The sequence below is a fragment of the Prunus dulcis genome, chromosome 6 (genome assembly GCF_902201215.1).
Source record: "Prunus dulcis chromosome 6, ALMONDv2, whole genome shotgun sequence".
NCBI lineage: Eukaryota > Viridiplantae > Streptophyta > Magnoliopsida > Rosales > Rosaceae > Prunus > Prunus dulcis.
In genome coordinates this window covers 3,465,850-3,481,741 of record NC_047655.1, presented here as the reverse complement: position 1 = coordinate 3,481,741, position 15,892 = coordinate 3,465,850, and the positions used below count along the sequence as shown (strand labels likewise).

At 38.4% G+C, this 15,892-nt stretch overlaps 1 protein-coding gene across 1 annotated transcript; it reads right to left on the bottom strand.

Annotated features, from left to right (window-relative positions):
• Positions 1 to 1,849: 1,849 nt before the first annotated feature.
• LOC117629732 lies at positions 1,850 to 15,651 on the bottom strand. The gene is made up of 5 exons (XM_034362308.1): positions 15,508 to 15,651; positions 14,215 to 15,231; positions 12,946 to 14,049; positions 3,266 to 4,282; positions 1,850 to 2,968 (listed from the first exon to the last, which is right to left on the bottom strand). Exons 1-5 carry the CDS (start codon positions 15,649 to 15,651, stop codon positions 1,850 to 1,852), a joined length of 4,401 nt encoding a protein of 1,466 aa, XP_034218199.1.
• Between the last annotated feature and the right edge of the window lie 241 nt (positions 15,652 to 15,892).

Here is a 15,892-nt window from a genome sequence, read left to right as displayed (position 1 = left end):
GGTAGAGTGTTTGTAGGAAAGCAATAGCTAACAAAAGGTACATAGATTTTTCTAGGGTGAGAACCAGGTGGCTGGAGCCTTGTGTGTGTGAGAGAGATATATAGAATGTGACGGCTGTTTTGCAATTCCAGCAACTATTTGCACCATTTGCCGGGCTCCAAGAAGTGGTTGTGAGATGCTGGAATGTGCAGACAACAGCTAAAGGTGGTTGCAAGGTGCTAGGAGGCGGCTGGAAAGTGTTGGTAGCCATGGGAGGCTGCTTCAAAGTGTTAGCATTTGCGGTTCCATGCGGTTGCAATGAGGTTTCCACCATGAAACCATGAGACAGGCCCGTCGTGGTGGTGTTACTTTTCGTACGTCTTGTATCAATCATGGTTGATTGAAACAAAGTGTGGAAAATGAATTTAGAGCACCCTTTGAGTATTTTTTTCGTGCTCTCAATGAAAGCCCAATTTGTGGAGGCGAATTTTCGTCTAAAGATCCCTTCTTGCTTTTCGCTTCTCTTTCTCCATACAAAACAATATAGAGTAAAAGACCACAACCGGGGGATGTTGGCCAAAGACCCTCTGATGCCTAAGTTAGGTGGGGTGTTTATAGGAAAAAAAATTGCCAACAAAGGGTACAGAGATTTCTCTCGGGGAGAACCGGATGGCCGAAGCAGTGTGTGGTGGCCAGAGCTTTGTGTGAGAGAGAGAAAGAGTGTGGCTGCTAGGGTTTGTGAGGGGATTTTTGCAGAGTTTCAGACAGAAGTTTAGACGTACCTTAAGCCTTGGTGTAGTCATGTATTTATAGGAGCTTCGGAGGCTAGGATTTTGGAAGAATAATTCAACAGATAGAAATGAATTATTCTTCCCCAATTTGGAGAGATTGATTTAATTAGGGATTTGATTAAAATCAAATCCCCAATTAGGGTAAGAATCAAATAATTTCCAAATTTTTTGGCTTAATTATTTGACCTAGGATCCATAGATATTTTGCTTCCATAGTAATCTGAGTACACATCAAAGTTTTTTGATCAGTGGAGTGGCAGTGCGACAATGGTACTGCCAGAACGGGGTGGATTTTGTTTCTTGGTTTTTTCTTCTTCTTAATTTTATTGGAAAGGTAAAATTAGATTTTTAGACTGTTAAACTAAACTAAATTTATGGTAGTTGAAGTGTCACGACTAGCAAATCATTAGATTACTACAATGACTAAGAGAATGACCCCCATTGTATTGGTGGGCTCCACTTCTATTAGAGAGGTGGTACACAAGCATTGCACGGATAAATACTTAAATTCTAAATGCAGAGACTTGGGATCCATGTTGCAAAAACACCTTATTAAACCAAGAAGGCGTCTAGTATTGCAATTCAAAATAATTCTCTGAAATCAAGAAAGCGAAAATCTATCTTGTATTGAAATTCAAAATTTAGTCTTACATTCTATGGAGCCTAAAGAAGTTTTAAGTCTTAAATTCTACGAATCTACAGCTCTTTATTTCTAACTGAAGAGTGAGAGACGGTGGGGTAGACATAGAAGTTGAAACCAACCAGAGGCTCAATTTCACCCCGAAAACTCACCCAATCTACATTCTAACACCAATTTCTTCATATCACAAACTACAATTAATAAATGTGTTGGTTTCTCATCGTCCTTGAGAACATTAGTTAGTAGAAATCTTCAGCATCGTCATCACTCTTACTCATAAGTCACATACCCAAAATCCTCACTTGAATTCAAGCCATCACTTAATCGTCCAAAGACATGCTCATGATGATGAGTATTGACTTGAATATCCGTAAATATAACTTTGTACCCAGTGAGGCTAAAAGGCTGAGAACTCTTGCACTTGGGCAGCAAGGAGACTTTATTGTCTCATCATCCTTTGCTGTTGTACCACCAGAATAGAAGCTCTACAATTGAAATCTGGAGATGCAAGCAAATCCCCTATAGTCCCTAGCTCTGGAAATTGACTCCATTCTGAAAGCCCTACTGTCTGAGAGGACTGTACCTCATACCTTCTCCCTACTATAATAAGGTCATACTTATCCGCAATAGACCGCAGTAAAAAAGTTGTCTGAGGCCCATCTTTCACAGCTTCCTCCATGTACAGCAGATACCGCTCATCCACATCATTATATCTAAAACACTTCAACTCCTCTGCATCAAGTACACTATCCCAATCCGAGTCAACACCTTCATTAGTCGTGGAAACAAGCCGAATCACAGTTAGGCTAATCGTTGGGTCCTTGGCCATTCTTTTGGCAAATGCTAATGCCTCCCTGTCATCTTTACCTCCCAAGAAGACTATAGCCACATAAAATGATGACTGAGGTGCTACAATGGAGGTGGACCGGCCTAAATAGCCGCGGTCTACAAGAATTCCAACAGAGCATGGGGCTCTATCTAGGACACTACAATTTAGGGTCCTGATGTTGTTGTCTTCTGACTCCACTGACCCGTCAATAGACCATGTCCGGTGAAATGGGAGCACGACTAAGGATACAACCTTGTCCAATGCAAGGGTGCATATGTCTTCATGCATGTATTTTGGTGCAGAGATTGTTGTGAACAGGCTTAGAGAAACAGCCCCTAGATTTTCCCTTACAAACTGATTGAAGTAAAGAATGACATTGTCTGAGTATGAAACATTGGAGACAGTTTTTTTCTGCAATTCGTGGGAGATGAAAATAGGGGAGGCCCTGCCAACTAATTCAATAAGGTGAAGAACATAAACACCAATGGGGTGCTCTATAGATGGACATGCTGCATCAAGTAGATTGATGACTGCAGGCATGTTAGTGGACCTATGAATGCAGGCAAGTATTTTGAGTTCAGCATTGGGTTTCAAATGCATCATATTCCTTCTCTGGTAGCCTGCGTACTTCCTTGAAGGGTCATATAGGAAATTCACCGCGATCGGTGCAACAGTTGCAGTCACTAATACGCTAGTAATTGCCAAAACAAATGTTGGGTCATTGATGGTCTGTGTAAAATTAAAAAAAAAAAAAAAAGTATTATTTTCTTACCAAACCAAAGTATGATTTTGCTCGGAGAGGAATCATACATATTTTCTTACCACATGATATTATCACGGGTGGGATATTCCACGTGACACTTGTTACAACAATTGTTGTGTTTGATTATTAATAGATACAACAATTGTCACATAATGTAGCTAACGTGATCAGAAAATACATCCATCGATCATTAATTACTCAACTTTTACCAAGTTCTACAGACAAAGGGGTTCCTTAATGTTGGATAGAGAAAAGAGGGGTACCTGATTGTCTCTGAAATTGGTATAGGCGGCAAGGTTGACAATGCCTTTGCAACTCAAAATGAAAGCAATTGCCAATGCATCACTGAAGGCCATGTTGCAGTACAATGGAGCAGCAATGGAGGCTAAGAATTTGGCCACAAGAGCGACGAGGATGAGGATTCCATTGACTTGCGTGAATGCGTCAGTTTTAAAATATTTAAGCGACAAAAAGTCTGTCCTTATGGAACTTATAGTCACAAAGATGGGCAGAAGCACATCAGAGACGAACAAACCGAGGTTGGCTTCAATGGCTGATCCCAATGGTGGTCCGGCTGGGACGGCCAAACCAAGTATAAAGGGACCAAAATGAAAACCTTGGCCATACATATGCGAAAGCACCCCAGATGAAAGCACAACGATGATGATGATATTGAGATAGGTTTTCTTGACAGGCCTGTTTTCAGGGGTCTGCCTAATCACCCAATACATTGCCGGTCTGAGTATGGCCACAACAACGATGATATAGCCAATGCTGGATCCTATGCCCAACATAGACCTCCGTGCAGAACTCTCTTCTACCATTTTAGCTAATGTGCCAAGAAATAGCAGAAACACACTAAACATGTCACTGACCAATGCTGCAGACATGCCTAATCTCCCAATCTCTGAATTCAAGATCTTGAGGTCCTCAAGAAGGCAAGCAACAACTGGAAACGGAGTCAAACAATGTGTTGCAGTCATAAATGGAAGCTTGAACATTTCGTCGGCGGTTAGTTTAAAGTAAGAAGAGGTGAGCTTGGTTTGGACAAGCAAACCGACTACCAAAGGAACGAGGACGCATGCAATACCGCTGCACAGGGCCTTTTGCCCTGTCCTGTTTATCATTCCCAAATCCATTTTCACTCCAATGAGAAACATAAAGAGTCCATAGCCAAACTCCGAAAGCACACCAAGTATTTCTTGGCTCTGTAGATTAAACAGGTATTGCTTCAATACTGGTAGTTTCCCAATGAATGTAGGGCCGAGGATTAGGCCTGTCTGCTTAACAAGAAATCATCTCAAGCATTCAGATATATTTTTTGTTATTCAATAGTTGTTGTACATCAAGAGATTTGAATTTAAAACATATAGTTCAACGAAATGGAGACCGATTTTGTTATTCAATATTTTTTGTTATTCAATAGTTGTTATTCACTAGACGATTTGGTTAGTATATAAAATATATATATGTCAAAAGAGTAATGTTATATTTACCAACTACATTGCTATCTATTCATTGTGTTACAAATAATTCTATAAAAATAAGAGAGATAGAAAGAAGAAGCCCGTACGATAATTTGGGTGGTGAATCTTGGAACTCCAAGATAGCGCAAAACGGAATAGAAGCCTTTCGTCATGAAAAAAACTAAGACCATCTGCAGCTCCAGATTGGGAAGGGTATATGGTATCCCAGCAGCTGTTTTGTATTTGAAAAGGCCCGGCGAATGTATGTTAGGAGGGAACTCAATACACTCAGTAATATTCTCTTGGGGTAATGTTATTAGGTTGCGGGACGACATGGTTTCGTGCCTGGCAGCCTTTCTCTCTGGGTCTCTCTCTCTCTCTTTTGATCAAAAAGGCAAAGGTAGGGATATGCAAGTTGGGTTTTCCCTTGCAATGTTGAACTCAATATGTTTGCCTTGAGAATATGTAGGGCATATGTAACAGTAATGCGGTTTCATTAACCTTCCAGCATATATTAGAAAGCACATTTGTTTAAATGGGTGGTGGCGTTAGTTGTTTTTTTTCCCTAACAATATTCTCTCTAGATTTTTGATAAAATTATTTATGATAATTTGAAGTTGGGATTTATGATCTCAACTTTCAAGGTTTCTTTTTGGGATTTATGACCCCAAATTCCAAGATTTTTTTTTTCTTCACATAATACGGTTTTTCTCCCGCGCAATTTGACATTTCCTTCAATAAATTCTGAATTTGGTGTAAATTTCAAGTTTATTTTCTACATTATCACACCTCTCTCTCAACCCTACCTCAAAGCGTCTCAGTTATAGGGAGAGGGAGGGAGAGGAGGCCATTGCTCCTCCTCCTTCTTCTCTCTCTCTCTCTCTCCCCTTCCCTCCTTTCTCCCTTCCTCATTTACTACTTGGGGTTTTGGTTGTGGGGAGGCTCATTGTACCAGATCTGCGTGGATGGTTTTTTGTGCCCAGATTTGCGTGGATCTTGGATTTTTGTGCACATATCTCCTTGGATCTCATCTAGGGTTTATCGGTTGGTTCTTTTTGTTTTTGTTTTTGTTTTTTTTGGTTTTAGGTTCTTGAGTGACAACAATTTCGATGGTGTTATTGTCCTCTTCTCCACAGTTTTCTTTTCAGGTCTGCCTTCTACCAAGCCTTAGTTGTGGGCTTGAGTTGGCTTTGTTGTGTGTGAGTTGTTTGTGCTGTAATAAGTGCATCAACTCTGTTCGAGTTTGATGCACGTTTGTGGTGGAGAGTTCGCATTTATTAGTGTTATATTTGGCTTTTCTAGATTTGAGGTGCTTATGCTGATGTGGCTTTGAGTGGATGTGTACCATATGAGTTTAATGTTGTCGTTGGATTCTTCCGTATTGGTTTTAACTCTTTGTGGGTAGTTACTGACCCTTATGGCTATCGTATTTGTATTTCTCATGCCCTTATGGTGTGATTTATGAATGCAATCACCCTTTCATTTAGCCCCCCCAAAAAAAAAATATATATATATTTCTGCATTCAAAAACATGAATTTGCTTGTCTAGACAATTCTTTTGCTAGGAGATCTGGATTAGGTTCATATGAAAGTTTGCCCTTTTCTGTTAAGTCTTGTAGAGGCTTCAAGTTTTTAGACAGATATGCAGGGGCATTTAGAGATAGCTAGTTGTATGCATGGATGGATGAGACACCCTACGTAAAAGCTTGGAGGAAGTGAAGTATGGAGGTGATGGATAGAGCATGATGAGCATGATGCGTTGCACTTTTTTGAAGTGGAAATTATGTTTCTTATAATATGATTTTTTTGGTTGCCAAGTTTCTTATAATATGATTAATTGTACAAATATATCAAAGTATGGCTCTAAATTGAATGTGAATTATGTGGGAGCAAATATCTTGGCGGTCTAATCGCAAGGCGCTACGTGGACAAGAAGAATATCTCCTAAATGCTATGTGAAATTCCTAATTGAATCAATCTCTCCATTTAAGGAAAATAATATTTTCCTTCCTAATAGGAAAATATTCTTTGCAAAACCCTAGCACATAAGGAGCCTAGCTATAAATACATGACTACACCAAGCATTCAAGGTAATTCTAAAACCCTAGCCAAAGCTATGTTTCTCTCACGTCACTCTTGGCTCTCTCTCCCTCACGGCTCCGGCCATCCTCACACACAACTCCTGCCACTCGGCTCTCCCCGTGAGAGAATACCTTCATCCACTTTAGCTATTGTCGTATATTTATCAAGATCCAATCGAACTAACTTAGGCATTGGAGGGCCTTTGGTTAACACCCCCTAAGTGTGGTTTATTTATTCCTGCTAATTTTTCAGGAATCGAGAAAGAGAGAAAATGAAGCTCGAAGGGAGAAAAATCTACATGCGAATATTCCCAGTGTGAAAATTTGCACAAAGAAATTACACAATCACCGCCAACCTTAGGGTCTGTTTGGTGGTTCATTGACTTCTTGAGAATGAACTTCTCATGTGTCTAATACCACGAGATGGGAATGGAGGATGTCAAATCCCATATTTGATATGAGGACCATAAAAGGTCATATATTATTCTCATGTTTGATTTGTGCAGTATTAAAAAGTTGTTCAATTTTCCAATGAAGAAGGCTTGTAAAAACTCAAGAGCATGTTGCAAAAACTCCTTAACCTAAGCCCTGTTTGGTTCACGGAATGAATTTGAGGGGAAATCATTTCCCATGTCATTTCTCAATGGATGGGAAATTGAAGATTCTTTTTCTACGTTTGGTAACGCTGGGAAAGTACCGAGAGATATCACTTTATTTCATTTTCCATGTTTGTTTTGAGTAGGAATGGAAAACAAAGTTTGTATAAATTTTCAATTATATCCATATTAAATCAAATAAAAAAAGAATGCATTTAATGATTTATTGTAATTCTAAATTATTAATGGGGACAAAATTGTCATGAAAAATGTTTATTTAATATTGGCTCATTTTCCCAAACTTTTACATGATGAGGGAAAACAAAACTCAAGTTGGGAGGATGGCTTCACTTTCCCTTCTATTTTCCCATGGGTCAGGAAACGATTTCCTATGCCTGGACTTACCAAACATGGGAAAGCAATTAAAATTGGAATCATTCATGTTTATTTATCATTAATGAGTATAGGAAGAAAATGAATGATTCCAATTTTAGACTTTCACATATATGTTTACTAACACATAAGGATGAGAAAAAAATACTGGTCCCACCTTAAAAACCGTAATCACATACCCTTAAAATCAGTAATCATATCAACTAGGTGGAAGGATAAGTGATCTAATTCTCATTCATGCTCTCTCTTACTGTCTTCCAAAGATAACCTTATACAACTTTGCAATTTCTATTCTTGTGCTACTTCCATATTTTCTATACCAATTCCTTACTTCCTACATTCCTAAATTCCTAAATTCCTTATTTCCCTCATTATTGATTCGTAAACATGCATGTTGGCTTTGCTAGTGTTGGTATAGGGGAAATGTTTTGAAGGCATGTTGTGTTTTCTTAAAAATGATGAGAACGTTAATTAAAATGTGGGGTGTATTTAAAATGCAAGGTGAACTTAGACTAGTGGGAAAAGGTCTAGACTTGCATATCAGTGATCTCATGTTCGAACTCCCATGATGTCTTGATAGTGTGTGTATGTGAGAAGTCTTCCTCCCCTTTGTAGTTTAGACTATCACTTGTATTGGAAAAAAAAAAAAATAGAGTGTATTTAAAATGCAAGGTGAAGACAAATGCTGGATTTAAGTAGAAAAAGCCAGGCTCTTCACGATCACAATCTTCACCAAAAAATAATTTTCTCAAATGTTCCTCTCTCTCTCTAGAAACCCAGCAACCCAAAGATCCTTTACCACCTGATTTCCTTTTTGGACTCCCAGATTCTCATAGTCAAAACAAGGAATCTTTGATTCCAGGATCTCTCTCCCCCCGATATGTTGTGGAGAGTTTTCCCTTCCAGCTTTTTTGTTGGCTTTTGTTTCTCCTTGCCTTGTGCAAGGTTTTGTTTCTCTATTAGGTTCATCTTCTCTAAGGCTTAGCTGGAGGTGAAGTCATTCAACTCACTGGATATCTTTGATTTTTGGTGCTGGTGACCTGGTGGAGAAGAGATTGTGCTTGGATACTTTCTTAAATGTCGGGAGGGAGTGTTGGAGAACTAAACCAAATATGCATTCAAGAAGTTTCAATATGCTATTATGTTGAGTCTTTTCTTATTCTCTGATTTAATAAGTTCATGTATTAGTGAATTGAATAAATTATCAGTTCAGTTTTATATATTAGTATGGGTTGATGAAGAGTCTTTAATTATTAGGAAGTATTAAGATGCGAGCGTGGGTTAAAAGGTTATGATAGAAGTCTTTAAATAGGTCTTTTATCATTGTGTTGGGGTCTTTTTCCGTTGGAAGGCTTGGCTGAGCTTGTTGATTCTTAGACCGTCATAGAGTGGTGAATCAAGCCTTTGTTGCCTTTTTTTTCCTAAGTTAGCGAGAACTAGGTCCAAATCATTCCGAAGGAGAAACAAGTCCTAGGGGAGTACTTTGTTGTTCTTCGAGCGGATGCGTGTTTTGTGTTGACGTTTTCGACAGCTCTGAAAATATTTGGAGATGATTTGCTTATGTTGAACAAAGATTGTATGAGCTTGGCATGAGAGCTTGGAGTGTTTCAGATCTGGAATAGAGCTTTATGAGAGAGAGAGAGAGAGAGAGAGAGAGAGAGAGAGAGAGAGAAGAGCAAAGTGGAAATGATGGTGCTTGGGCTTGATGTTTCCAGTAATTGGAGGAGAGGCTTGCTCGCTCTTCTTGAGTTGGTTCTGCTAGTTAACTCGTGGCCTTCTTTCATAGGTGCTGGAAACCCTCTTCTCCCCAAAAAACCTAGTTGGGTTATCCCTTTTTGGCCAAGTCATTTCCTCCATTTTCTTATCTCTTTCTCACACTTAGCCCTTTCGAGCGAAATTCCCTAAAACAAGCTCAGCCCATGGTTATTGAGACAAAACATTCTGGTGCCCCAAAACCTTCTTGCAGTTAGACCTTGCAGAGGCTTCATTTTCAGGCAACGCTCTGGCTCGGTTTTCCTTTCTCTTTTCCTATGTGCGCTCATATGGGTAAAGCTGGGTAAAGGCATTGGTCAAACAGAAAGGTTAAGGCTTATGAAAGGTAAAGGTTTCAATTTGAATTGGGTGATCCTGGTTCGATCTCAAGCGAAAGGGTGCTGGAAGGCTTATGAAAGGTAAACGTTTCAATTTGAATTGGGTGATCCTGGTTCGATCTCAAGCGAAAGGGTGCTGGAATTTCTCGGTTGATTACCCATGTGTTGGGCTTAAGAAAGTGGGCTTGGGTTTTGGTGCACCCAAGAACCTCAAAACCTCCACCTTTTGAACTATCAATGGGCCTTAAGGACCCTCGTACCCATCCACACCACAACCCGCTCAGCAAGGCCCAGACATGTATGTGGCTTGGGCCCACTTAAGAAATAATCTTAGCCTCTCATCATCTTGCATTTTTGTTACAACAAGTAAGAAATAATCTTAGCCTCTCACTTTCTTTCATAGTTAGTAAAATACGAAACCGGAAAAATACAAATAAAACACGTATATTCTGCAAAATTTTGGGAAGTTAGAATATAACTAAAAAGTTCGGCCACTATATAATATTTTAATATATATTATTTTTCTTCAATAATATGTGAAAATTATGTGTATACATGAATTTTGTGTGTATTATTGAAAATTTTGTAAAAAACTACGTGTATTAAACATGATAAATACCTACGTACGTGTATTGTATGTTTGCTTTTTAAAAAATCGTGTATTTTATGAAGTCTTTAAGACGTGTACGGAAAACGAAAGTATTATTGAAAAATATGTATGTACATGTATAATACGAGTATTAAAAGCCAAAATGTTAAATTCGTTATATGGGTAATAAATGTAGAAATGTAAAAAATCAAAAAGGCACAATGGAGACTCAGGTAATTGCCTAATAGTAATGGATAATGTTCTAAACTACTCCTATAGATAAAAGAAAATCAGGGACAAAAAAATTTATTACTTTTAAAAAAAAAAAAAAAACATCAATACAGCCGCGCGGCTATACTGTTTAGATAGGGTTAAAGAGTATAGCCAATTTAGATAGGGTTAAAGAGTATAGCCGCCTGGCTATACTATTTATTTTATATAATAAAAAACCGCCTAGGGCCTAGGCGCCCCAATATTCTCTTTAAATATTAAATTCAAATAGTATAGCCGCGTGGCAATACTATTTATTATAAATAAATAAAAAAAAAAAAAAAAAGAACTCCCCCAGTATAGCCACTCGGCTATACTATTTATTTATTTTAAAGGGATTCTCTTAGCTCCTAGGTGCCCGGATATTTTCTTTAAATATTAAATTTAAAAATTATAGCCACACGGCTATATTATTTCTTTAAAAAATTTTAAAAAAAGGGACTAGCCTAGCGATTAGGCACCCGAATCTTCTCTTTTCCCTAGCGTAATTCCACCGCCTCTTTCCATCTACAAATCTAACTTCAATCTGAAAGTTCAATTTTTTATATTTTTTCTGTGGGAATGTTTGCCTTTGATCTACCTTGTTCTCTCGAGTGTTACTAAATTCTATGGCTGCATTCTTTGTCGTAGAGAATTGCATCCTGAGTTGGAGTGGTCTTGGTAATTGCTTCACTTTACATGAAGAATACTACCACCTCTTACTATTATACTCGTAAATCTTTGTTTGAAATTGTTGTTCTAGTTGGAAAAGAGATTGCAAAATCAAAGAATACTACCACCTCTTACTATTATACTCGTAAATCTTTGTTTGAAATTGTTGTTCTAGTTGGAAAAGAGATTGCAAAATCACAATCTTGCATTTTTGTTACAACAAGTAAGAAATAATCTTAGCCTCTCACATTTAGTAAAATACGAACAGAAAAAATACGAATAAAACACGTACGTGTTTTATTTAGCAAAATTTTGGGAAGTTACAAATGAAAAGTTTGGCCAATATTTAATTTTTAAAATTTTTTAAATATGTATTTTTCAATAATACTTCCATTTTCTATACAGGTTTTAAAAACTTCATAAAATACATGTTTTTTTAAAAGCAAACACACAATACACACATATTGTACATGTACGTATGTATTTGTAATGTTAATACACATAGTTTTTTTACAAAATTTTCAATAATACAAACAAAATTCACATATTATACACATAATTTTCACATATTATTGAATAAAAATAATACGTATGTACACGTTTAATACAAGTATTAAACCCCAAAATGCTAAATTCTTTATATAGGTAATGACTATGGAAAAGTAAAAAAATAAATAACGGACAATAGAGACTCAGGTAATTACCTAACAATAATGGACAATGCTCTAAACTATTCCTATAGATAAAAGAAATCATGGATTTTTTTTATATTTAAAATTTATAAAAGGACTTCAGTATAGCCGCACGGCTATACTTGGTAAATAAGGTTATTAAAAATATTATTAATTAAAAAAAAAAAAAACCCCACTTAGCTCCTAGGCGCCCGAATATTCTCTTTAAATATTATATTCAAATTGCCACCTCCAGCTGGCGAGCTATTTGGTGCCTCATTAGCAGGGGTTCAAAACTCATTGAAAGCACTTTGTGGCCAGAGACAAGCCGAACCCCGAGTTGAGATTAATCACACCCTTCATGTGTGGGGACGGCTTGTGATATTTACCCAATCTACCTCAAAATCCATAATCACATGCACTCAAAATTAGAAATCAGAAATCAGATCAACTAGGGGGAGTAATTGATCCGATTCACATCCCTTTTTTCCCTTACTACCTTCCAAAATACCCTCCTTGATTAGGGATTTCCTTGATGTACAATTTCTGTCTGATTCAATGAACTTCTATTTTCCTCAACAACAACAAAACGTAAAAGAATGAACGTGAAAAAACTGGAGACATACTTTGCAAGCCTTACCCACCCATCGTGTAAAAGTGGAAAAAAAAGAGAAAAACCCCCATATTTTCAGAAGATACACCCGAAACCGCCACCATCATCTAGCCTGGGACCAAGGCGAAGGTGCTATGGCTATGGATCACTTCTCTTAAACAATTTTTTACATTTTGAATTCGTTCGTCCTAATATTATTTAGAGATAATTAATATCATCCATAGGCGTTTTCTCTGTTCTGAACTGTTATATTGCCTACATATTTTCTCTTTTTGAAAGCTTTGAAACTTGGAAATTTGATGCAAATAAATCAGGTCAATAGGAGAGAACATTTCTTAGTCTTGATACATGAAAAAAGAATGTCAATGAAATTTTTCCTAAATGCTAAGGATTCAATCGCTCACATAATCATCCTCATGGTGATGAACATCTTTGTACTTGGGCAGTGAGGCTAAAATACTTAATAAATTAAAAGTCTTGAACTTAAGCCAGGCAGGGGCAGGCAGCCATGTTATTGTGTCACCATCTTTTGCTGCTGTACCACTAGAATAGAAGCTCTGCAAGTGATATCTGGTGAGGCAAGCAAGTCCCCTATAGTCCCTAGCTCTGGAAATTCACTCCATTCTGAAAGCCCTGATGTCTGAGGAGAATTCACATTAAACCTTCTCCCTACTATAATTAGGTCATAGTCATCCACAATAGACCGAAGAAATAAAGCCGTCTGAGGTCCATCTTCTACAACTTCCTCCAAGTATATCACAAACCCCTCCCGCACATCATTATATCGAAAACCCTTTAATTCCTCTGCATCAAGTACATTATCCCATTTCGAACCATCAACTTCATCAGCCGAGGCAACAAGCCGGATCACAGTTAGGCTAATCGTCGAGTCGTTGGTCATTCTTTTCACAAATGCTAGTGCCTCCCTATCATCTTTACCTCCCAAGAAGATTATAGCCACAGAGAAGGATGACCCGGGTGCTACAATGGAGGACTGGCCTAAATGGCCGCGGTCAACAAGGATTCCAACAGAGCATGGGGCTCTATCTAGGACACTACAATTTAGGATCCTGGTGTTGTTGTCTTCTGACTCCACAGAACCGTCAACAGACCATCTCCGGTGAAATGGGAGCACGATTAGGGACACAAGCTTGTCCAATGCAACGGTGCATATGTCTTCATGCATGTATTTTGGGGCAGAGATTGATGTGAAGGTGCTTAGAGATACAGCCCCTAGATTTTCTCTAACAAAGTGATTGAAGTAGAGAATGACATTGTCTGAGTATGAAACATTGGAAGAAGATTTTCTCTGCATTTGATGGGAGATAAAAACAGGGGAGGCTCTGCCAACTAATTCAATGAGGTGAAGAACATAGACAGCAATGGGGTTCTCTCTAGATGGACACGCTGCATCAAGTAGATTGATGACTGCAGGCATGTTGGCTGACCTATGAATGCATGAAAGAATTTTGAGCTCAGCATTGGGTTTCAAATGCATCATATTCCTTCTCTGGTAGCCTGCATATTTCCTTGAAGGATCATAGAGGTACTTCACCGCAATCGGTACAAAAGTTGCAGTCACTAAAACGCTAGTAATTGCCAAAGCAAATGATGGATCTGAGATGGTCTGTTTAAGAAAAAAAAAAAAAAAAAAATTAGAGACAGTTGTTAATAAGAAAGTGGTTCGCTAATGCAATGTGATCAGAGAATACGTTCTTCTATCATGAATTACTCTTTTACTAAGTTTTAGAGACAGTCACTAAAATGTTCGATAGAGAAAAGGAGCAGGTACCAGATTGTCTCTGTAGTCAGTATAGGCGGAAAGGTTGACGATGCCTTTGCAACTCAAAATGAGAGCAATTGATAATGCATCACTGAAGGGCATGCGGCAATACAATGGAGGAACAATGGAGGCAAAGAATTTGGTCACAAGAACGACGACAAAGAGGATTCCATTGACTTGGGTGTAAGCGTCGGTGCTTAAATATTTCAGTGACCAAAAATCTGTCCTCATGGAACATGCAGTCACGAAGATGGGCAGAAGCACATCCGAAACGAACAAATTGAGCTTCTCTTCAATAGCTGATCCCAATGGTGGTCCGGCTGGGACAGCCAAACCAAATATATAGGGACCAAAATGAAAACCTTGACCATACATATGCGAAAGCACCCCGGATGTAAGCATAAGCATGATGATGATGTTGACATAGGTTTTCTTGACAGGCCTGTTTTCTGGAGTCTGCTTGATCACCCAATACATTGCCGGTCTGAGTAAGGCCACAACAACGATGATATAGCCAATGCTTGCCCCCACCATCGTTATAGTATCCTCTCTACTGTTCTCTTTTATCATTTTAACCATCTTGCCCACAAATTGCAGGAACCCACTAAATATGTCACTGACCAGTGCTGCAGACATGCCTAATCTCCCTATCTCCGAATTCAAGATCTTCAGCTCCTCAAGGAGAAGAGCAACAACCGGAAACGGAGTCATACAATTTATCACATTCACAAATGGAAGCCTGAACATTTCTTGTTCGGTTAGGTTGAAGAAAGAAGAGGTGAGCTTGGTTTGAACAAGCATACCGACTACCAAAGGCACCACAACGCATGCCACACCGACGCACATGGCCTTTTGCCCTGTCCTGTTGATCATTCCCAAATCCATTTTCACCCCAATGACAAACATAAAGAATCCATAACCAAACTCAGCCAGCACACCAAGTATTTCTTGACTGTTTACATTAAACAGGTATTGCCCGAAAAATTTGAAGTGTCCAAGCAGTGTAGGGCCGAGGATTATGCCTGTCTGCTCAACAAGAAATCATCTCATTGATTCAGTGTCAATACAATTAAATAATCCAAGGACAAAAGAATAACTGGTTCATGACAATGGAACTCAAAAAGTCATTTAACAACGTACAATAATTTGTGGTCACTGGTCAGTAAATATAATACAAACAATAATTCTTTTAAAATAAGAGAGATAGAAAGAAGCACGTACAATAACTTGGGTGCTGAATCTTGGAACTCCAAAATATCTCAAAACGAAATAAAAGGCTTGTGTCATGCAAAAGATTAAGACCATCTGCATCTCCAGATTAGGAAGGGTATACGGTATCCCGGCAGATGTTTTGTAGCTGAAAATGCCCGCCGAATGTACGTGAGGAGGGAACTCAACACACTGAGTCATGTTCTTGAGCGTTAAAGTTAGGTTGCCCGACGCCATGGTTCCGTGCCTGGCAGACTCCTCTCTCTCTCTCTCTCTCTCGATTTTTTTTTTTAAAAGGCAAAGGTGGCGATGTAAGTTTTGTTTTCCCTTCTGCAAAGTTAAACCCAATATATAAATATGTTTTGCCTTGAGAAAATGTGTAAGGCATATGTAACAGTAATGTGTTTATTAACCTTCCAGCATAGACTTTGAATTTCTAGAAACCAAAGTTCGTTTACATTCAAAGGGTATAATGTGA

Bases quoted from the DNA above. Each gene is read 5' to 3' on its own strand.
- LOC117629732 (XM_034362308.1), bottom strand. From the start codon at position 15,651: ATGGCGTCGGGCAACCTAACTTTAACGCTCAAGAACATGACTCAGTGT. The intron at 15,232-15,507 runs GTCTTAATCTTT...CTTGTTGAGCAG, and splicing joins CTAATCTGGAGATGCAGATG to ACAGGCATAATCCTCGGCCC. The intron at 2,969-3,265 runs GTACCCCTCTTT...AATTTTACACAG, and splicing joins CCAATTTCAGAGACAATCAG to ACCATCAATGACCCAACATT.